Source organism: Sinocyclocheilus rhinocerous, unplaced genomic scaffold, assembly GCF_001515625.1.
Source record: "Sinocyclocheilus rhinocerous isolate Xijiao unplaced genomic scaffold, SAMN03320098_v1.1 scaffold946, whole genome shotgun sequence".
Taxonomy (NCBI): Eukaryota; Metazoa; Chordata; class Actinopteri; order Cypriniformes; family Cyprinidae; genus Sinocyclocheilus; species Sinocyclocheilus rhinocerous.
The window spans coordinates 1945900-1969632 of record NW_015633151.1 but is presented as its reverse complement, the minus strand read 5'-3'; the positions used below and the strand labels follow the sequence as shown (position 1 = coordinate 1969632).

Sequence of the window (23733 nt, the reverse complement as noted above, 5' to 3'; positions counted from 1 at the left end):
CTTTAGCATAAAATCTAGCTCCTCAACTTTAGCATAACAGCTTGGTGACAGAGCTACTCCAAGTCGCTTTCATACCAGCATAAAAACTACTGTAGCTAATACACTTTAGTTGACAAAGTTGCTATTATACTTTAGCATTAGTGCTAGCTGACATACTTTAACTGACAAACTCGTTCTCAATATGTTTGAGAAAACATCTTTATAGATTGCGATGCAACAAAGACTGTAGGGATTTGTGACTTTCATATGGTCACATGACCATGATTAGTCTCCAGGAACATTCTAGGTTCAGGTGTCTTTCTCAAGAACGCAGAATCGTAAAGGATTCTTGAGGAGCCAGCAGCTTTTCAGTTTTTAGTCTGAAGCCTTAACCATATTGCCCTTTAGGGAAAAAACACAGAACGTGTTAAGAAGGAGCACGAAGATATTAAAGATATAAAATGAAACGGGACACTGCTTAAGAGATTGAGAAAAAGACCTAGCATTAGATTGCTCAATTCAGCCCATGCTGCAGGTTGAACTCAATATGGCGGGAACAAATAAATGAGCTCATTTGGAAGGCAGCATCGTATGCACCCTGAGGGAAAATGTATTTCTGAGGCCTCGAAAAGGCCATGGTGTATAAACAGCAGTTCTTTCGAGAAAGTCATTACGAGGAGATCAATTTATCAAAACAGATTAGTCCACTCCTGTCCTGTCTGCGTTTATAGATTCCTTCATCCATACAAACCCATTTCCATGACCAAGAGGTGGTTGCAAGGAAGACGATTGCATTTCAGTTTTGTATACATTATTCCTGCATCTTGATATTAATATTACTGTCATGTGTTCTAAAGTCTTTCCTATGATTACACCGGCTGCTCAAATGAATCGAAAATGTCCTGTTAAGTCATCACGTGCATCTTTCAAATGAATATTTATGCTTGCGTATTGTCAGCTTCCACCGTCACCTGCAGGTTTTATTAAGTGTGTTTTGAGCAAGCTCATGAATCAAATTTGCCCATAGCCTTCAGTGATAAGAACTACCTTATTGCGGCCATTGGGGATGCAATTAGAGTAAACACAGGAAAAGGAAGACGTGCAAACAGGGTTAAATTACTAGTGGTTGCCTGCAGCAGTGGGGGCAAGAGTTTATGAGGGTCATAAGCGGGTGGGATATGGTTTGAACCAGGTCAAGGATACTCTCTACCAAGGTGCAGGCAGATTCAATCTGATATTTTTGAACTAGCCAATTTTGCAGTATTTGAAGTCATCCTGAGGCCTCCTTGAACGTTTGCTGAAGGCCCCTAGTGGACTCCGCCCCCCTGGTTGATAACCACGGTAGAGTATTGTGCTATTAACTTAGCAACATACTAATGTCAAACTCTTGCTAGTTGAGTCTCATTTGTAGAGTGTTCTGAATTGGTCACTTATGAGGGTCCATGGCGGTTAGCACACTGCTTATGTAGGAAACAAGGCAGCTCACAATGCTTTGGAACAGAGCTAGCGACAGTGTTTAAAATTGCTTTTTTGACACATGCCCCAGCTCTGGTCATTAAGAAAATGTGTTTGCTTATTCTGAGTCTTTCAGTTTGTGTTTATCTAATTGTGTGTGTCTGACTCTCAGGGTGGTCCTGGTATCAGAGGTTCAAGAGGAGATCGGGGGGAGCCAGGCTTGACGGTAAAGTACACATATGCTTTATGTATCCCATATACAGGGCCACCCAGAGTTGTCATTATTTCCCAAAAGAATAGACCCCGGACAAGAACTCAAAATGTGGAAATACATACAATGCATGTGCCTCTGTGTTGTTTTTGGAGCATACAAGTGAGTAAATCTCACCCTCGCTCTGGATTTTCAGAGAGCTCGCTTTTTTTATTTGTGTCTCTCTGTCCAACTGTAGTTTCATGTACAGTAAAGTCCCTCCAGATGTGTGTGTCCATTCACAGAATACATCATGCTTCTGTCCAAATAAAGCCATGCTGTGGCAGACATAATTTCATTTCATGCTCCAAAGTTTTATGTAAACTTGGTCCAAATGACCGCCGCTAAGAAGTTTGTCACAAGCTAGACTGTGACGAGTGTCTTTTGCTTCCTTGATTATTGCATTCCTGATGGAGAAGGAGACTGCAGGGCATTCACACTTTGTTTCAGCAGCCCGGCTGATGGTAGGCCTGAAACGTTACGTAATTATATTGAGGAAATTAAACCGGCAATGAAACCATGATGATTTTATAATGAGGCTACATTTATTAAGATAATGTCCTAACTTTATGTTTAAGGGGCCTCAAGGGCCACCTGGTGAGATCGGACCTCCAGGACCGCAGGGGCCACCGGGTCCTCAGGGGCCGAATGGACTGTCCATTCAGGGGCCACCGGTAAGCTGAATACTGGATTTTTATGCAAAGTTTGTTTCTTTCTTTTTATTAATGTTGCCTTTTCTTTTTCAATTCCTCTCTCCTCAGGGGGCTCCAGGAGAAAAAGGAGAGAAGGGTGAAATAGGTCTGCCAGGTCCTCAGGTAAGGGAAAATATATCCCCCCGCCTGTCTCATCAGCACTTCACGACAGCTTCATAACACCCACGCGGTCTCTCATTAGCTAACCTCGTCTCTTCTGTCAGAGAGTTATAATTATCACAGTCCCATGAGTGTCTGTGTGTGTAGCTTGTGAGCGATAAGTCCTTCATGTGTGTCTATATGTGCTGCTTATCCTGAATTTAAGGAAATTGTTTAATATAAATCGATTAATACAAACAGATTGTGTCCTTCAGTTTTCAGCCTAATAGAATCAAGTTGTGCCTTTATGTATTACTCAACCTTCCTAAACTTAGTTTGAAAACTCACTTGTTAGTGGGTAGGGAGAAGTTTTAGAATTGAGATACGCTTCTGTGAAAATCAAAATATTTTTTTAAGGCGGCAGGAGGAATTGAGTTTTTTTTTAGAAATGACTTACAATTCTCGTGTTCAGTTTTCAACTGAACATTTGGCTGTAAATATAAAAAAAAAAACGAACCAAGTTTTAACTGGTTATTAAAAAATCTACTTTATACATTTTGATAGGTTAACACTCTGGGGTCGAAGACCGCACTGGTGCAGTCTGTCTTGTTTGTTTGGTCTTCTCAAAAAGAATTATGAATGACAAAAGAATTGTTTGTACAAAAAATAAATAGCACAAATATTAAGAAAAGCTTCAGAGGGAGGGTTTTTGCTCCCTTTGCCCATTGTATTGTAATTGAGGTATGAATATGAAGGGGTAATAGCAAAATTGAGATGAAAAAAAACAACATGTGAGAGGAGGCAGCGCTTCTATGTCACTGTGACGGGCAGATTTGTTGATCTGACCATGCGCAGATTCACAGAAATGTTGGGAGTATTGGTTGCTTGTTGATTGTCCCAAATGTAAGGTAATATGGTGTTCCATGTGGCTTTAACTGGGAAACATTTGTGAAAACATCAGCTGGGACATGACAAGTTTACATTTACTATTTACACTACTGTTTAAAGGTTTGTGGTCAGTAAATATAGCAAGGGATTTAGTGATCCGGATAGGGTTGGGAAGATCATTCCACCAGCAAGGAACAGTGAATGAACATGTTCTGGAAAAGGACTTTGTGCATTTCTGTGATGGTACAACAAGGTGCTGTTGACTTACCGACCTCAGGCTTCTGGAGGGGATGTAGACACATAAGACCGTGTGGAGGTTGGAAGGTGTGGAGCCCGTGGCTGTTCTTGATACAAGTATCAGTGTCTTGAACTTGATGTAAGCCACAACCGGTAGCCAGTGAAGAGAGATAAAGAGAGGTGTGACGTGGGCTCTCTTGGGCTCATTGAAGACTAGTTGTGCTGCTGGTTCTGAATCCTTTGTAGAGGTTTGATTGCAATGGATGGAAGTCCAGCCAGAAGAGCATTGAAATAGTCCATCCTAGAAGTGACAAGGGCCTGGACAAGAAGTTGTGCAGCATGCTTCATTAGGAAGGACCTGATCTTCCTGATATTGTGCAACGCAAACCTACTTGATCATGCTGTCTTTGAAGGACAGCTGGTCATTAAAGATTACCCCAAGATTTCTGACCAAATTTGATGAGATAATTGTTTGTGAACCTAGCTGGATGGTGTAATTGTGCTGTACAGCTGGAGTGCCAGGGAAAACAAGAAGGTCTGTCTTTGCTAAGTTGAGCTGGAGGTGATATTCTTTCATCCATGTCGAGATTGCCTGCCAGGCAGTCTGGGATTCGTGCAGCTATCTTTGAATCATCTCATTGAAATAAAAAAAGAAATAAATAAAGCTGTGTGTCATCAGCATAGCAATGGTAGGAGAATCCATGTGCCTATATAGTAGTCCCCAGTGCTGTAGTGTATATGGAGAAGAGAAGGGGTCCAAGAACTGATCCTTGAGGAACGACCCTGAGGGAACATCCCTCCAGGCAACCCTGAAAGGCCTATGAGGTATAGGATTCAAACCAGAGTAGAGTTTCTGTGTTACCCAGTGATGAGAGGGTGGACAGAGGGATCTGATGATTGACAATGTCAAAACGGCAGTTAGATCCAGAAAAATGAGAACTTTCACAATCTGCAAGGATCCAGTGACTGACATTAATGCAGTCTCATCCAAATGGCCACTTTTGAAGCCTGATTGGTTCTCATCCAGCCGTTTATTCGGTGGAAGAAAAGATGATACCTGGTTGAAAACAACTTGTTTATGTGTTTTTACAATAAATGGGAGGTGTTTAGTGTAGTTTTTAAGCAGTGGGGTTACCCGAACCTGCTTGAATGTGGTGGGAAAATGCCTGTGTGGAGAGCTGTTGATGTTGTGTGTGAGTGCTGGTAAGAGTGTAGGAGAAGTAGCTTGTAGAAGGTGTGAGGGAATGGGGACTATAGGGCATAGTTGAGGATGACTGAAGAGGAGAAGTTTTGATACTTCTGCCTCTGTGAGAAAATGAGGAGAGGAGATTGTTGGCTGTAGATGTGGTTGGTTACTGTGTGTGAAAACTGAAAAACTGACTGCTGATGATTCTAGATTTGTATTTGAAAAAATTGGCAAAATCATCAGCTGTTAAAGAGGTGGTGGGAAATGGCAGAGGGGGACAGAGGAGAGAGTTGAATGTTTTGAAGAGTTTGTGCGTAGCTGTTGATCTTGTTGTGAAAATATGAAGTTTTGGCAGTGTGGACCTTAACAGAAAAAAAAGAAAGCAGTGAATGATACATACTCAGGTCAGCTGGATTTGTGCCATTTTCTTCATGCATCCTTGAGTTTGGGCCAGTGTTCATGAAGAACATCAGACAATCTGGGGTTGAAGGGAGTAGAATGTGCTGGCCTAGAGGAGAGAGGACAGATATTGTCTAGACAATAAGTTAAAGTGGAGCATAAAGTGTCTGTGGCACTATTCGCATCCAGTGATGAGAATTGTGTGGGAGATTGAAGACAGGATGGCACAACTGAGGAATGGTGGGAAGGAGAAAGGGAGCAGGTTTTGTCTGAATGCAACTGGCAGAAGGGTTGGTGGCACACAAGAAGTAAGTTGTAAACCAAAAGTAGCGAAGAAATTATCATAAATGCGCAGAGGTTTCACCAAATGAGGTTGAGCTGTTTCCCTGACTTGTGAGTTCCTGTGGTGGTATGCCGTTTAAGATCAAATGAGGCTAGGAGAGAGTGGAATGTTGAATTTGAATGGGACTTTCTATTCATCAAAGAATCTTAAAAAATAAATCATGGTTTCCACAAAAATATTAAACAGCACAACAGTTTTCAAAAATGCTAATAAAAAAAATGGTTGAGCACCATTTCAGCATAATAGAATGATTTCTGAATTGAACACAATATTACTATTTTTGCTGTATTATTGATCAAATAGCTTAAGAGACTTCTTTCAAAAACATTAAAAAAATCTTACCGACCCCAAACATTTGAAACGTAGTGTACATTGGGAGACCAAACCCAGCTTCTCTTCCTACTCATTTCAGTCCACCACACACCTCTACATAATAATAAAGCACTTTGACATGAAAATTATCATATTAAGATCTTAGTTGAGGGAGAATCTAATGTGCCTTAACTCAAAAGACAATTCTAAGCAGGCAGGATGGAATTCATAGTTTTGCCTCAAGCAGATGTCTTAGACTTTTATGCTTCTAAAGCCTCTTTCACAAGCTTGTTAAATTTCTCCCTTTTCTGTGACAACCAACTGCTGGTTTTTAGATTTCTGCGGAAAGTGTCACCAAAAGGCTTCTAAAACATTCACAGTGACAGTTCCATTTGTTGAGGAATAGCTGTTTGATGTGAAGCCAATGACAACCACTCAGGAAAAATCCCTATAGAGTTCTCCAGGGTGACGAAAAGAACATCCTGGCTTTTCCAGTGGTCAAAGTACAAACACACACACACACACACACACCCACCCATACGTTCCTCAGTCTTCCAGTATAGACATCAAGTCTTGAGATGGATATCCTCCTTTAAGCAGAGGGGCCATCCGCACACTTGCTTCCATTAGCAGCCGGTATTGAGTTCTTTCAGAGTTATGTTGGCAGTAAGGAGTAAGTGGTCTTTTCCATACTGCAGCAGAGATGCCCATAGTTCTCACTCAGGGCTAATCTATCCTGTCAGCCTGTGAATTATATTCATTGGCTGCTGGTTGCCAGTCCTCCATGTCATGTGCCGCATCTCTTCCCTGGTCTGTCTCTGCCGCTGGCGCTGAGAGCCCCGTATATAATACTGTTATGGGTGCCCTCACACACAGTTTCAGAATTACGAGTCCACTTGTGATGAAACGAAGCCCATTTTAGTGTGTGTGTGTGTGTGGTGCTGATAAATGGGGTGATGTTGAGTTGAACTTCTTGATTCGTAGTTTTGTAACCGAAAGGATGAAATATCATATCATTATGAAGACAGTTTCATCTAAATTAACATATTTGTACATGCTCACCTGGAGATGAGCATGCATTTTCAGTTGATGCTCTGTAGGAGCTGAGCGGCAGGTTTTTGCAGGGGATTATGGGATTGTTAAAAGAGCGATGCAAGGGGTGACAGCCATAAAAAGCAGAGAAATGCTCAACTTTATGCAAATGGGAGGTGGAAAATGCTAATCGCTGAGATGGAAGCAGTGACGTCTGTAGTAGACATTTCAAACTGTGTCACAGTCCTGGTGTTTCTTGTGAATTTAGTGCTTTAAAGAATAGTTTACCCCAAAATATAGTTCTACTTACCCTTCCAAATCTGTATGACTTTGTTCGTCCTGTGGGACACAAAAGAAGATATTTTAAAAATGTTTCTTTCAAATGTTTTTGCCCTTACAATGAAAGTCAGTGGACTGGAATTGATTTTCATTGTGGGTACAAAAACACTCAGTCGTTTGGTTGCCCTGATCTTCAAGGACTAGGCTACAGTTTATGTTCTTTTTATGTAAGATATATTAGCAGAGCAGCTCTTCAAATCACAATGACTCAGACCACACAAACTGTCTTCACTTTCGATTACCTCCTCAGCCTTGAGATTGAGCACTTTGATAATGTCAATATCGTAGCCGGTGAGAATGGAAGACATTCTGTGTATGCCAATGGCCACGTGAAACAATAGAGCTGAACATTTATTACTCGGCAAAGGCCACACATTTTGTAAACAGCTATGTCTGTCATTGATTATGTTGTCTTGTTTATTTACTTTCAGGGTGTACCAGGTGCCAGTGGAGGACCAGGCCGAGATGGACCTCCAGGACAGAGAGTAAGCGTTTTTCATAAACTCAATTCAAACTTTATTGTTAGTTCTTCATGATGATATCAGATAAGCTGAGGAAGTTGTACCATTACAAATGACTGTATGTAATATTCAGGGTTGTCAATCAGTTTTGCTAATTGTTTTATAGATGGTGCACAAATACAAAACACCATGACCACCGTCGACATTAAAATTAACACTAACACTAAAAATACAATAAACATTAAATTCATAACATAAGATGAAAGATAAAACCCTACATAGTTATGTACATACCTGATAAGAAAAATCTAAGAAGAAACAGTTATTTTGATGAACAACCAGAGAATTCTAAAAAATGTCGATTTATGGTTTTTCACTGTAAATTGCTTCCAAAAACTGTTACTAATCAGTAACCAATTAACAGGTTTTTACCGTAAGATTTTGACTGTCTTTTACCATTAAAATGATGTAAATTTTCAGTGTAATTTTTCGTTTTATTTATTAATTGATAGTCATATTTTTTGTAGATTACATTTTAAAGCATTCAGTCAATTAAGATAATTGTGATTTTATTTGACTTTTTTATTTTATTGTATTTTATTTTTTAATAATTGTTATATTTTATTTTAAACAGTCATACAGATACATTCGGTCACATCTCAAAGTTTTTAGCATCTGTTAAAAATGCATATGGGAAACCCCTGTGTACTTTTCCATTCTTTGCACTCCATCCTGCATGAATAATTCTTGCCATGGGAGGTGGGATGATCCCCTGCAGAATTTACAAAAATACACCTTGCATTTAAGTGGTACTTCAAACTTCCACTGGAGGGAAAATTACTTACTACGGAATTTACATTCGGGTCAGGGGGCATAAATTGTTAATTTGCGTTAATTTTGCATTAATGCATTCATTTTTAGACCACTGTTTTTTAAAAATAATTAATTCATAATTAATGCTTTAATGCATGAGTTAACTTTGATGGCCTAAGTGATATTATAAAGTAAACGTACTTTCAGTCATGCTATGTAAGAACAATTCCACATGGGTGGCTTATCAAATTAAGCTTATGTGTTCTTCTGTGTCTGAACAGATCTGATTACGCTGAAGGAGGCCCTGACTCACAGATTCAATTTACAGGACTGCTAGTCAATAACACCACAACCTGAACTAATCAGATCTGTCCCGCTAGACTGTCATAATAAGCGCGTAAATAAAAAACGTGTTTGTTTTCGTTATTGATTTTGTTCCTCGTATCCAAACCAAATTAAGCAACTTGTGAACAAAGCCTTACTTGACATTTCGGAATCACGCACATGTGATTCACAGATCCTTAAAATGATTTTAGTATCAGCTCACATGTAACACGTGAAATATAATTGCCTCCTAGTCTAGGTGTTTTGCGCTGCATAGAGAGGTTTAATATCGTTATTCATAAAAGAGCGGAATCACCTATATGTATGTAGCCTATACAGATTAAGATTGAAAAAAGGAACACTAGACTCATTCTGTGAACTGTAATGAAAAATATGCATGAGGTGGTTATTCGATTACCATTCCCAAAGCCGTGTGGTGTAATTAAATGTTAATGTCTTAGTGAGAGAGTGCAAGTTCGCCATCTCTGTTTAGTAATGAGCAGCCTGAGTGGAAATGTTTGACTAAATCTGTCATTTTGCATCAGAAAATAAAAACAAGGAGCACAAATGGAGGCGTTTCAGACCACACTGCTGCTTACTGAGCTGATTTAAAGCAGGTTGAGGGATAAATCTGCTGTGGTTTCATACACAGTAACTCACTATGACAGTTTAACAAAGAAAGCAGATGTTTGGCTTTGGACTTATGATAATCTCTAAACAGAACATTTGTAAAAGAATATTAGTACAGTTCCAAGGTTAACTAACTGGTTGTCTTGCCTGTAAGCGGCACACAATGAAGTGCTGAAGAAATTATTCAGTATTTCTGGGATTTTCACTTGCAAACAGATTTCATGGAGACACTAGAATAAAACTGTACAAAGCATGGTACAAAGAGGTGAAATTTCTAGATTGACACCAAACTGGGATGGGCAATATATGAAATATACACAATATATTCTGATTTTGCTGGCAATAAAATTAAGCAATAATGTGAATATCACAAATATTTGAATAAGGTCTCTGATATAAATGCAGAAAAAAAAGAGTTGATAAGTTTAATTTCTGAATGTAATTAAAGTGTATTGTTGAAATGATTAAATAATTTCTTGTGTTCACTTAGTGAAAAACTGGTGAATACGTCTTGATTACTTTAAGATAACGGTTTCTACCACCATTTTGAATATTGAGGATAATATGAAATGTTATTTGAGCATCAAATCAGCATATTAGAATGATTTCTGAAGCATCATGTGAAACTAAATCCTAGAAGTCTAAAATTCAGCATTGCCATCACAGAAATAAATTACATTGTAAAATTATATGTAGTTCTAGTTCTGGAATGTCATTGTTGCAGTGAATAAATGGTGTGTTTGGCCTCATTGAATATGAGCACAAAGCAAAGAGGTGTTAATAGCATGCTTCCACCATGACTCCTTCTTGAGGGAGGTTCTTATCCACCTCAACACACACATAGCTTCTGTGAGAGAAAAACTTCTGTGACCTCAAACACTCATATGGGATTGCATATGTTGCGTGCACTCGAACTATTCTGAGGCTTTATGCTCTTGAAGTGTGGTACTCCAAAAGTATGTTACACTTGAGGCGATTTAAATGTTACATTGTTTTCCCTTTCCTCCATTGGCCTGTTTCCCAAAAGAGCCAGATATTTAGGGCAATGAGGCATGTTCAGTGGAAGAACACTTAAACTCAGTTGGATCACTGGCTAAAAGGAAGCAGCCAGAACCGTATTATATAATTTGTGCAGACAGATCTGACATTAAGTTGTTGTTGTTGAGTCTCTATCCCCTACTGAGGTACTTCAGGTGCATCCCAGTATTCTATAATAAAACAGTAGTGGAATGGATGTTCCAGTTAAAACACATTTCCACCTGTTCTGTTACTTTGCTGTTAGCGTATCTGGTCTTTTGCATTGGAAACGTTGACTGTTGAACTGTTCCAAAAAAGTTCATGCTGCCAGTGTACAGAGGTCAGCCAGAGTTGAACACATGCTGTTCATTTAGTGAGATTCAGTGAGTTTCATCAGGCTGATTCAAACTGGTAAATTGTGAGTTTGTCTTTTTTGAGTCATTTGTTTGTGAATCAGACTAGACTCTTCTCGCTGTATGTTTGTTTTTGCGTGCAGCCCGCAACAACATTATTTCACAATCACATTTATTTCGGAATACAAACTCACATTCACAACTTGGGTAATGATTTATTTTGCTAAAGAAAAGCTGTGCAGGAAGCACTGGCACTTCATAATGTGTTATCTTCGTTTCTGCTTACTGTTTCTTAGATTCCCTTATGAGAATTGGGACTTTGGCGTTTTACGGTTTCATACAAATGCTAAAAGAAGATGCTATGCTGTATTTATATTGATATATCACAGTTTTTTATTTTAAACAAAGCATTGTGGCCATCAAAATTCTTTCGTTTTAGGGCCTACTGGGTAAGGATGGACCCCAGGGAAGACAGGGCCCTCCAGGACCAATGGTATATAACATGATAAAATCACTCTTTGAGTCTTTCTGAGACTTGGTCATGAACCTTTTGTCCTCTCAATATCTCATTTTAGGGAAGCCCTGGAGCTCCTGGGGCTCCAGGACCAACTGGATCTCCAGGGCAAATGGGTGATCAGGGGATATCTGTGAGTATTGCATTACAGTCATGTTGAATAAACTAAAATCAAAATGTTGTAGACTGCAAATCGTGGCATCAGCTGATAATTAAGTCTGTGTCCCTGTCTTTAAGCAAGAGGTAAAGTGTTTGACTCGGTTCTATAAATGTGGTTTTGTGGAGTTCTTGTTTAGTTGAAGGAACATTGAATTCAGCAGACTGTCCTACTGCTGACTCATTCTCTTTAGTGTCAGACTCCAGCATTATTCTCACTGAAGTACCAGACCACCAAAGCTGAAAAGAGAGACCAGAATTAAACATATTTTGAGGTCATAAAGCAAATTGGTCCTTTGGTTCCCCACTCAACTGATATCGAATATACCTGATTAAAAAAACAGCATGGTTTGGTGGTGATGTGCTGATGTTCTCATTAGGCTTCTCTTGGCAAGGCTCAGCAATAAGGATGGCCCGCTGGTCCAGAGCAAACACAAGAGGGTTTTACGCCAATTTACAACTTTTACCATTGCCGTGGTGCCAGCAGAGCAATCCTTACTGTTAAACTTTGCCTTAGTTAACCATATTTGCCAGAAAGACGTTGGCCAACCAGGTTTTGCTGGTAAACAGAATGATTATAATGGTCTTCCAGCTAGACCAGCGGTGTCCAATTCTGCTCCTGAAGGTCCAACCTGCTTCAGCACACTTGCCTGGAAATTTCAACATTATCTGGTTCAGGTGTGTTTAAGACCAGCACTGCAGGATAGTGGCCCTCCAGGAGCAGGACTGGACATCCTCAAGCTAGAGTAACACCAAACCTGCACTAACTAGCCTGATCTATTCAGCAGGATGATTTTTGCTTTGAAAGTCCACGTGTGTAGAAGCTAGAAATCCACCTACAGTATTTATCATATAGAGTCACTGTATTCATGCCTAGAAATTAGTTATGAATGCTGGAGCAGACAGCTCCACATGAGTAGAGTTTTGGTTTTGAAGCACTTTGTTCTTAGGCTCACTGTAGCTCAGTTTCAGCCTGCAAAGATCTATCTTATACAGTCCGACTGGTCAGAGAGATACCTGTAAACTGAGAAATCTCAGGTATTGTTTGCACAGGGCCTTTGACTGAAATGTTTGTTTCCCATTTGTATATTAGAAGCACAAGGGATTCTGAATTAACGTCAGTCTCTATGAGTTTCCTGCTGAGTGACACCTATATAAGTTGGAGCTCTATTACCTTGCATTTGTTCTCATAGATTCATAAAGTAGAACCATATGCTCCAGCACAGTCGTTGAGGAGCATCTGCAGAGCTCGATTGCAGTGTAACCTCTCAACACTGATTTGAAACCTGTACGTCTTTCTTTTTATAAGCTCTGGAAGAGAGATTGTCAGTAAGATGACAAGTTTATGACCAATTGTGGCCCAGTTTATAGAAGAGCAGGGCTTTGTTAATTCTACTACAATATAGATATAGAGCCATAACCTCGTGCTCCGATGTGTGAAATTACATGCAGTACTTTAAATAAACTATGATCATATTCTCACACAGTCTGGCACAACAACCACATATCCTCAAGATGAGTCCCAGTGAGCCTCCAATGAGTCTGTCTCAGGGTTACATCTCATTTTTACCCAGATGTTATGATATCAGAATTGTTTAGCAGCCACGGTGCTCTGGCCACAAATCTCAGTCTGTTTTCCAACACATTAGGTCAGTGACGCATCCATTTTATGTTTTTGGCTCATGCGTTTCATCCGTGATCGATTTGGTCCGCTCTCACATTCAAATCCCCCTCTCCAAACAGTCATTAATGTCTTTGTTTTGCTTTTTGGTCTTTTTCTTCTCCAATCGGTGAATTCTGAAATGTTTGTCTTCACTTTCTTTTTCTATTTTTGCAGGGGCCTCCTGGCGCCAAAGGCGAACGAGGAGAGAGAGTGAGTCTCCAATCTGCATCTAAACTGTCATGGAGTTTAGATTAGGGTGGAGGCATGTGGCACTCGGGTGGTGCACATAATGGCGGTTTATCAGCGACAGGATTAAGAGGCTTGCTGACAGGCCTCTTGATAAAAATCACAGCAGCAGCACTGAATTATAGCTCCTTCGCTTTTTCACACTCTGTCTAAATGCTTGGGGTTTTTAATTCAGTCGCTGCGGGAGCATTAGAAAAGCTGACTAGATTAGACTAAAGCTGTCTATCAAGTCTCACAGTCAGACTTGGTCCAGAGCTTCCACACAACAATATATTTGTGTTTTTATTCTTTGGTTCTGATTTCTCCACTGCTGTGGTACCGGCCACCACACAAAGGGTGTGTGGAGAGTGTTAAATTGGGTGAATTAAACACCCACGTTGTACAGGCTCTTAGCCTCCATTTAAAGCAGCTAAAGTGGCAGCTTGTGGTCTTAATACATGTTGTATGCTTGCTTTTATGGTGTAAACAGTAGTGTTAGTGGATTGCAAAATTCATTAGCACACAGAATGGACAGTGTTGTCAAAATAGTTCATTTATTCATTTACTTATTTATTATTAATTGTTATTTCCTGTAGTATGGCAAGTAACAAAGTAGTTGCCTGTCTGTCTGTCTGTCTGTCTGTCTGTCATCTATCTATCTATCTATCTATCTATCTGTCTGTCTGTCTGTCTGTCTGTCATCTATCTATCTATCTATCTGTCTGTCTGTCTGTCTGTCTGTCATCTATCTATCTATCTGTCTATCTGTCTGTCTGTCTGTCTGTCATATATATTATTATTATTAACATGTTCAATGGAATGGACAGATCCACTAATCCACTTATCAGAATGACCTATTAAAAAAACACACATTAATTTGGTGTTGTTCTTAATGTGAGAAACACTCTAAATCCAGTATATCTGAGTCAGAATTCACCACCCTAAAGCTCATCCTCAGGAAACTGTCCAGACTTTGAGAGCAAAAAAAATATGTTGCCTTTTTATTGATTGTCTCAGTTTTTGCGGCTCTCTCTTTTTATGTGCCCAGCATAGAGGAAACAGAATACATCATTCTGTATACGTTCAAGTTCTTAAGCTCTGGCAAATCAGACTAATTTCACAGTACAGTTTCTTTTTTGTAGCTCTCCTAGTGCATAACTTTCAAACAGTGCCTAAGGTTTAAAATGATTATAATATTTAACTTCAAATGACAAAACTGTGATACTGTACATCCCCATCTGAATCCCATGTTGTTTGTTCTTGAAGGGTAATATGCAGTCTCAGGCCGCTGTCCGTGCCATAGCGCAACAAGTTTGTGAACAGCTAATTCAGAGTGAGTATATTTTGTGTACATATACTATGTGATTTGACGCTCTTTTACCAAATTCACAGGAAGTCGTCTAACTGCGGCTGACCCGCTAAGTGAATTTATTTTTTTCTCCCTCCCCCTCAGGTCACTTGTCTCGCTACAACTCTATTCTGAACCAGATTCCCAGTCAGTCTGTTTCGGTACGAACAGTACCAGGTCCACCGGGTGAATCTGGTCGACCGGGACCTCCGGGGCCACAGGGAGAGCAGGGTTCTCCTGGCAGACCGGGATTCCCTGGAGCCAGTGGGCAAAATGGCCGGCCAGGAGAGAGAGGTAAACATTTTTACATGTGATAATAACCTACTCCGGCACTAGATACTATACACTGCTGAATACAACAATACGAACATGTGTTTTGAATTTGTAGGCATTACATTTTTGGGGGAAAGTTAAAACAGAACTTTTGAAGATTAAATTGTGGAAAAGTAGTAGCTGAGTTTGTGGAATAATAGCAAATAATAGCAAAATTAATATGTCAGTAGGGTATTAGATGCATAAACAAAATGCACAGTGGGTTCTGGGCTAGTCTAGTATACATAGTATGAAGGATGATTAGTTGTTGGATAGAAATGTCGCCCCTGCAGCTTAAGGTTAAGCAGAGATCTTGTAGCTATAATAATACTGAACATTAGTAAGACCTCTCTGACCCCATCCATGATAAATTTTGTTAACATCTTGGCTGACAGCCCTGGCTAACCTCAATACCACCCGTCATCATACACAATATGTAAACTACTAACTCTTTTTTTTGGGGTAATGTTAGTAAGCCAAGAACAACTACTTCAAAGATGCCACAAAGCAATGCTTTAGTCTCTTTAGTATGTAACAGCTGAATTGAAGTTGACAGCCTCTTAAGCAATCACAAGTCCCACACTGCACCGAAACTGCACTGAAAAAGTGAAACGACCAGTTTGTTTAAAAGTGTTGATGTGCAGAACAGTTTAGAGAGGGTTTTATTAATATTTAAAAAAATTTTTTTTTTTAGAACATTACAGCAAATATGATGCATATTTTAAAAAGACAAAATAAATTAAACATTAGGGGCCAGATTTACTAACAGCTTGCGCCAATGCAAACTGTCTTTTGGCATTAAAGTAGTACTGTCAGGTTTTACTAAAGACGCGCAGTGAAGAATTAGTGCTGAAAAGGAGTGGACACAGTTATTTTTGCACCTGACCTTATTGAATATGCTTTTGTAGGAATTTCCCTTTCAGACGCAAAATTTATGGGAGAAGAGTATTAAAATTAATCATGCAACGTGATTTACTAATGTTTGTGCTCGTTCAATTACTGGTATTTGTGCCATCTTTTAACGCACAAAAAAAACAAATCTTAAAGCAGGTGGTAATTTGCGCTGCTCTTGGTAGATTGCGCTGGTCATTATGGAAATGATCTGGCTGCGTCTGTGTTCTTTAATGTGCGCATTGTCAGTAAATCACATGCAGAATTTTCTCCTCTCATTGCGCTCTAACACTAATTTGCCCTGTTTAGTAAATCTGGCCCTAGATAACAACACATTTTTTTATTTTTATCTTAAGTGAAAATTATACTTTCATAATGCGCTAATTTTGCTTTTTTTATCTTGAAATAAAATTGTTTTACTGACCTGCATTAAACATTTTTGCTTATGTCTAAAGAAAATATATTCATTAAGTATGGTATGGTCTTTATAAAAAAAGCCTTATACTTAGATAATAAATATTTTTGATACATATTAAATCAAGGTTTGAACCGAACAATAAATATAATTTGAGAAAAACGAATAAATTTGGCTCTAACAAAAGAGAGTATTTTTTAAGTTGATCCAACGCATTTTTTTAGGTGACTAAAAAATAAAATCTGGAACTTTCTTTCCCCTGAATACGACTGTACACAAATTGCATTAGATCTGCATGACCTTCCTGCCAAGAGCAACTCTCAGCCAGAGTCTTTATCATGAGTGAGTGTCCACACTGCTTAGTCTCCTGTCCTCAATTAGAAGAGCTCTGACACACAGCCTGAGGTTTCAGCATGAGATATTTCACCATCATTACGGCTTCTCTCAGGGATCTGTGCACTCAAACATCCAGATATCAAGCAGGAACATGCAGAGCATGGATATGATGCAGTCAGTGCAAAACAGAGCCGCTAATGAGGGATAACATAGGGGGGATATTTGTCTGTTTATGTTAACATGGGGCCTATAATGAACAATCTTATTCAGAAGTTCTCTTTTAGATTGTCAGTGTTGCTCAGAAGTGATGAAGATCAGACTGCCTGTGGGGCAAAAAGCTGCTTACATTCAGAGTGTTCAGAGACCCTTAGAGACAACAGTTTGGACAAATGAACCATGTTTCAAGGAAATCGTATTTTTCCCATTCATTTCAAGGTGCTTTTTGGTGTAGTTACAGCATCTGCCAGTAGAGATTAATTGGATCAATTGGAACGTTAAGCACTTACTCTTTCAATTCCAATGCTGACTTCTTAAAGAAAGATACTATAGATAGATTCTGATAGATTTGTGTGAGAAAACAATTGCGATTTAAGTTGTCATTCTCTTAAATAAGTTATTCCCTTCTGCTGTAGCTCTCACTGACAGATCAGCCACATCAGACCTGTCAGTGTTATTAACACAATCCAGGTCTTTTATTTCTTCCCTAATGGTTTCATAAAGGTGTGGAATAAGTTAAATCACATGGAAAGAGAATACAAGGATACAGCTTCTTCAGATGGGTTTGCATGTTCTAACAGATCCCTGTCTCTCTTTGTACAGGTCTCCCAGGAGAAAGGGGAGAGAAGGGCAGTCCAGGGATTGGGACACAAGGCCCTCGTGGTCCTCCAGGGCCCCCAGGTGAAAGACTGTTAAAATGTTACATTTAAGTCAAAATCAATTACTTCTTTGTTCTCAAGCCAGTAGTAAAAAAAAAAAAATTATATTCAAATTGTCTTCTTATTGCACAGACTACAGGAGTTTCCATTATTAAATGTCCTCTGTCAAAGAAAACACAAGCTTGCAAACTTTTAGTAATAACATCTGCACACATCTTGATCTGCTTTTGGTTCCTTTGATTCCTGTCTAGAATATCAAGCAGATATTGAAACAATATTTGGGTCAGGGAGAAATGTTTTCATATTGATTTTAGCAGTACGGCTGGTTGGTAGACTGGTAGGAAAATGTCAGCGTCCGCTCGCTGTTAATTGCGCTTTGATCAATACTCTTCACAAATGATAGTTCAGCAGGGGTTTCACGAGGCAGCTATTAATGGCTAATGTCTTGTCCCACTCAGGGCCTCCTGGAGAAGGTCAGACAGGAAGTCAGGGCCCTCCAGGGAGACCTGGAATTCAAGGCACCTCAGGACGTTCAGGTATCCCTGGTAGCCCTGGTCCTGCTGGACCCCCCGGCTACTGCGACCAGAACTCTTGCATCGGATACAACGTTGGAGGTAATCCTCTCCTTCTCTTTCTCTCTCTCCCAAACTCTCTCTATCTGTCAAGGATTCTCAGTTTCATTCAGACTTTATTCTGTCAGGTACATCCAGTGGGTCTCATTCACTAATAATTGTGTACAAGTGATCTTACAGTATGCATGAAGCAAAGGTTCTCGAGTGAAATTTACACCAGATTTACAACATATGCACATATTTCTTTGTATGTTGATGAATGCAGATTATTCTAAATGATGGTGCAGTAATTAGAATAATATATGCCCACAAGCATTGACACACCCATATAAAAAACAGCTTCAGCCAAATCCACTATCCTTCCTGAATTTGAATTGAAGTAGCAGTAGTAACAGAATGTAGAATTGCCATTTGAATTAGAAAGTAATAAACAAAATTAATTGAAATTCATCCAACTGTAATTTTTAACTTGGAAAGCAAAATTTGTCGTGGCTAGGTTGGGTGGGTAGGTAGGTAGATGGATGGATGGATACCATAGATGGATGGGTGAATGGATGGATGGATACTATAGACAGATGGATGGGTAGATGGATGGAGGGATGGGTGGGTGGATGGATGGACACTATAGACAGGTGGATGGATGGATGGATGGATGGACACTAGACGGATGGATGGATGGATGGACAACTCTAGACAGATGGGTGAATGGATGGATACTACAGACAGAAGGGTGGGTCGGTGGGTTGATGGATGGATGGATACTATAGACAGATGGATAGGTGGATGGACACTATAGACAGGTGGGTGGATGGATGGATGGATGGATGGACACTAGATGGATGGGTGAATGGATGGATACTATAGACAGAAGGGTGGGTGGGTTGATGGATGGATACTATAGACAGATCTGTAGATGGATAGGTGGATGGACACTATAGACAGGTGGATAGATGGATGGACACTAGACAGATGGATGGATGGATGGACACTCAGACAGATGGGTGAATGGATGGATACTATAGACAGAAGGGTGGGTTGATGGATGGATGGATGGATATAGGGCTGCACGATTAATCGAATGCGATTGTCATGCGCATTTTGTTAAAAAAGCCGGTTCTGTAATCAGCAGGAAATCATGATCACGTGCTTTCAGATGGAACAGAATTTACTACACATAGCCGTAGTTCACTGACAAGTTACGCAAAAAAAAGTTGAATCTTCTGTTTATTCAGCTGCAGCGATAGGCATTTTCTGGGTTTCTTCTGCGAGGCGTATTTGGAGTTTCAACGCGAGAGCGCCCTCTGGCCTTTGGATGGAGATTTACTGCTGATCACAGAACCGTGCTTCACTGAAAGATACGCATGACAATTGCAGCTTCTGTCGAATCGCGATCTGGTAGGAAAATGTCAGCGTCCGCTCGCTGTTAATTGCGCTTTGATCAATACTCTTCACAAATGAGATTCATTGAAGCAACATAGCTGTAACAGCCAGTGACATCTGAGAGGGATGTGGACTGGAAAAGGCTAAAACTTGTATTTTGTGAGGAAGGAATCCAGACACACTTTGGGTGTGAAGTTCAGCAGGTTTTTTTTTTTTTTGAGGCAGATTTTAATGGTCAATGTCTTTTCCCACTCAGGGCCTCCTGGAGAAGGTCAGACAGGAAGTCAGGGCCCTCCAGGGAGACCTGTCAATCAAAGATACGCATGACAATTGCAGCTTCTGTCGAATCGCGATCTCGATTCCATTTCGATTTATCGTGCAGCCCTAGATGGATACTATAGACAGATGGGTGGATGGATAGATGGACACTATAGACAGATGGATGGGTGGATGAATGGATGCTATAAAATAGACAGATTAATGGATGGCTACTATACAATACGGTATGGTATGATACAATATGATATGGCAGTAAAAAAGAAGAATGGATGGATGGATGTAATAGACAGATAGATAGATAGATAGATAGATAGACAGATAGACAGACAAATGAAAACATTCAAGTTCTATGCAAAAATAGATGCATATGCCCAGTTAGTGAATGAAACCCAATGAAATCTGCATGTAGTTGTCAAGGTAACCATGGATACTGAACATCTGAAAGTCAATTATAGAGTTAGTCTGAAAACAGCGTCCCTGACGAGTCCTCATTGAACTGTGGGTTTAAGACTGTTTCAGGCTTCACTGATAATCACCATACAGAAAACTGATGAGGGAACATACCACACAATCTTCCATAATGTTATTCTCCACGGCCTTTTGAAGTGCTTCACACATTCTCGCTTGAGATTGCATTTCCATAACTGCTAATGAATGGCAAACCCATTGCTATAAACAAGCTTGTGGTCTGACTCAGAGATTTTCATCCCATTAAACTAGCCTTTCCCAAACCATTATTCTACTTATAAATTTCTCATGGAGTCTAAATGCTTTCCAAGTATAAGAGTGAGCTGTGTGCTTACAAGATTTCAGAATTTCAGTTTTTAATATGAGAAACGCTGGACAGAAATGGACAGCACTCGTTTAAATAATTGATTTATCAGATCATAGCGAAGCTTTCTACCCAACGCCTCGCATATTATTGCAGTTTTGTATTGTGAAAAAATAACACTAATGTTCTCTGGGGTTTCTGCCATGTAAGGCCGTTAAATGACAGTGTAATATTCCACTCAATTGATGAAATACTGCATCAACACTTTTAAGATCTATAAAGGTTATAGCTTTAAGCTTTCAGTCAGCATAAAATCTTGCAACACAGCTTAATAGTATTGCAAATTGCTCTGTAACTTATTCAGCCCTCATTCTCTGGGATAATACTTCATTTCTAATGAGAGAATATAAGTTTTATGTATATTGACCAGATTTTAATGCCTTATTGAGAATCCTTGACTCTCCTTTTGAAGTGCCACTATGTAAAGATTACAGTCTGGCAGACGAGGTGTTGCTGAGAGCATCCTGTTGGTTATTTCGAGCTCACACTTACCGCAGTGTCTCTCTCCTCTCTTACCGGGCGTCACTGTCTCACACCTGCATGTGAAGGTCCAGCGCAGTATGAGAATGACTACTGAGAAACAGTAGAGAGCCACCTGCTCTTCTCCTCTCTCCCCTTCATTTCTTCATCCCACCTCCTTCCATGAGCCAAAACCAAAGACTCATTCCCAAACTCGATAATCCACGTACTTGGTTCCTCAACTCTTAAAATGTCACCACCATTGAAGCCCCATGCCTTTTTAACCATTCTGAGCATTGTGCAAACTGCAGTTTTAGACAATCTAAAGTGTTTTCAACCTTTTCTGGCATTAATGTTGAAATTTTAAACCAACACTCTTAAAAATAAAGGTTCCAAAGGCAGGATTTCACAGCCACAGAAGATACATTTTAGGTTCCTTTTATGTGAACCGTTCTTAAAATAACCTTTTTTTTTTAAGTGTAAAAAGCATTTTCATAATTTAAAGAACCTGTTTTCTTTCCACTATAAAGAACCTTTTTTTTGTATTGGAAATGGTTCCATGGATGTTAAAGGTTCTTCATGGAACCATTGTTGCCAAAAAATAACTTTTATTTGTAAGAGTGCACATCTAAATCAATCTATAATACCTGGAGAAAGCCATCTGTTGCCATTCCTGTTCGTCTTAATGTCAGCTGCTTGGCTGGCGCATGACCTCTGAAAGTATGAGATTTGAAATCTGCCATCTTTGCTCAGTTCTGCATCCAGATTTTTTTTGAGCCAATCACCTGAGCCATAAATACCATGTGACTAATCACTCTAGAGAAGCACGATTATGCTGATTGGCTGATGGCACCACAAGAATGCGCTTTAAGAGATCTCCAAAATGAATCAGTCACTATAGTAAATGTTTGAATGAAATATTAGCATTCATTCCGCCAATGGAGATTCTTTTAGCTATTTGGTGTAGTTTTAATACTTACCAGCATGGGCTAACTCGAGCCATGCTAAACCTCTTCCCCTTTGTCTAAACTAAGCTAATCTCAGTAACAACTCTCTTCTACCTTTCTGACGTCCTTTTCTGCCTTTATCTCTTTGCTTTTTCCTTTTCTCGCTAACTCAACGCCTGCTCACTTGGTGGTGGTGACTGAAAAAGATGGCAACCGATCTAATTCCCCCATGTTCCCATAGTACAACAGTTACCCCCCAACCCCTACCAAAACTACGGCCCCGCCACCAACGACAACGATGAGGAGGAAAAGGACCCTTACGGTGGCTACCGTGCCTACCCTCCTCAGTACTATCAACCCAGCTATCCTGACCCCCATGCCGCCAGGTTTGGCCCCGCCCACCCTGGTGACACGGTGGGGATGAGGTCACCTGGCACGCATCGCTTCTCCCGCAGCACGGCCGAAGAGGGGAGCGTCGACGAGTCGAAAGTGCAAGTGAAGGCCATATAGCTCGGGTGGCCAGCCCCAGCAAACAGACCGTCCACATACAAACACTCTTCATCAGAATATCCTGCAGGATAGGACTGAGGGAAATCCGAAAAGTGCCTGCTATATGCATCCTTATGATATTCATCCAGTGACTTTTCTGTCTTTTGTGAGGCTGCATGTAGCCAAAGAGATGAAAAGCAAGATCAAAGAAGGAACACTGCAACAAAAAAAAACAATTTTCGCAAGCAGTATTTTTTGTCTGGTTGTCCAGTAGAAATATCACAACTTAAAATAAATAAAATTAAATATATACAGTATTATATATATATATATATATATATATGAAATTGAGATTTAAACATCATCTGAAAGCTGAATAGAATAAGCTTTCCATGGATGTATGGTTTGTTAGGATATGACAAGATACAACTATTTGAAAATCTGGAATCTGAGGGTGCAAAAAAACAAAAAACAAAATCAAGCTATTGAGAAAATCGCCTTTAAAGTTGTCCAAATTAAGTCCTTAACAATGCATATTACAAATCAAAAATGAAGTTTTGATATATTTACGGTAGGAAATTTACAAAATATCTTCATGGAACATGATCTTTACTTAATATCCTAATGATTTTTGGCATAAAAGAAATATCATTTTGACCCATACAATGTATTGTTGGCTATTGCTACAAATATACCCGTGCTACTTATGATTGGTTTTGTGCTCCAGGGTCACATATATATCACATTTCCCCAAGATATATAATAATAATAATAATAATATACATTGCATTTATTTAGTCAATCACATTTTATTAACCTCACTTAATTAAATCTAGATTTATGATTAAAAATCTGCCAATTATAAGAAAAATAAACTTAAAAAATAAAAGATCTATTCTCTGAAAATAAGTCCCAATATTTTGTTCCACAAATAATTTAAGAAAGATATTATTACTGGCAAACACCAAAAATGCTGATTAACAAAATGCTTTTTGCAGCGCAGTGGTTTTGAATTGTGTATTCCATATCTTTTGTAAATGATAATGGGGGTGTGTGTACAGTTTGTGGGTTTTTTAAGTGCAAATTGGTGATCTACTATGTTACAAATTTCACAGATGTTTACAGCGTTTTGCAGTTATCTGGAACTGGCTATTAAGTTATTTTGTTTAGAGAAAAAAAAAAATACCTCCGTTGATGCTTTTGATGTTCTTATCACTAGCAGTTATTTATG

General features: G+C 39.4%; 1 protein-coding gene across 1 annotated transcript in view; it reads left to right on the top strand.

Annotated features, from left to right (window-relative positions):
• The window catches only part of LOC107743214 (collagen alpha-1(XIV) chain-like), a 126598-nt gene extending 103816 nt beyond the window's left edge, over window positions 1–22782 (top strand). Inside the window, exons 35-47 of the mRNA XM_016556357.1 lie at window positions 1607–1660; window positions 2104–2148; window positions 2263–2358; window positions 2446–2499; window positions 7643–7696; window positions 11249–11302; window positions 11385–11456; window positions 13317–13352; window positions 14634–14700; window positions 14821–15009; window positions 17489–17566; window positions 18003–18158; window positions 22255–22782. Coding sequence (XP_016411843.1) covers window positions 1607–1660; window positions 2104–2148; window positions 2263–2358; window positions 2446–2499; window positions 7643–7696; window positions 11249–11302; window positions 11385–11456; window positions 13317–13352; window positions 14634–14700; window positions 14821–15009; window positions 17489–17566; window positions 18003–18158; window positions 22255–22523 — 1224 coding nt within the window. The 3' untranslated portion in view covers window positions 22524–22782. The remainder of the gene's footprint in view (window positions 1–1606; window positions 1661–2103; window positions 2149–2262; window positions 2359–2445; window positions 2500–7642; window positions 7697–11248; window positions 11303–11384; window positions 11457–13316; window positions 13353–14633; window positions 14701–14820; window positions 15010–17488; window positions 17567–18002; window positions 18159–22254) is intronic.
• The last annotated feature ends 951 nt before the right edge of the window (window positions 22783–23733 follow it).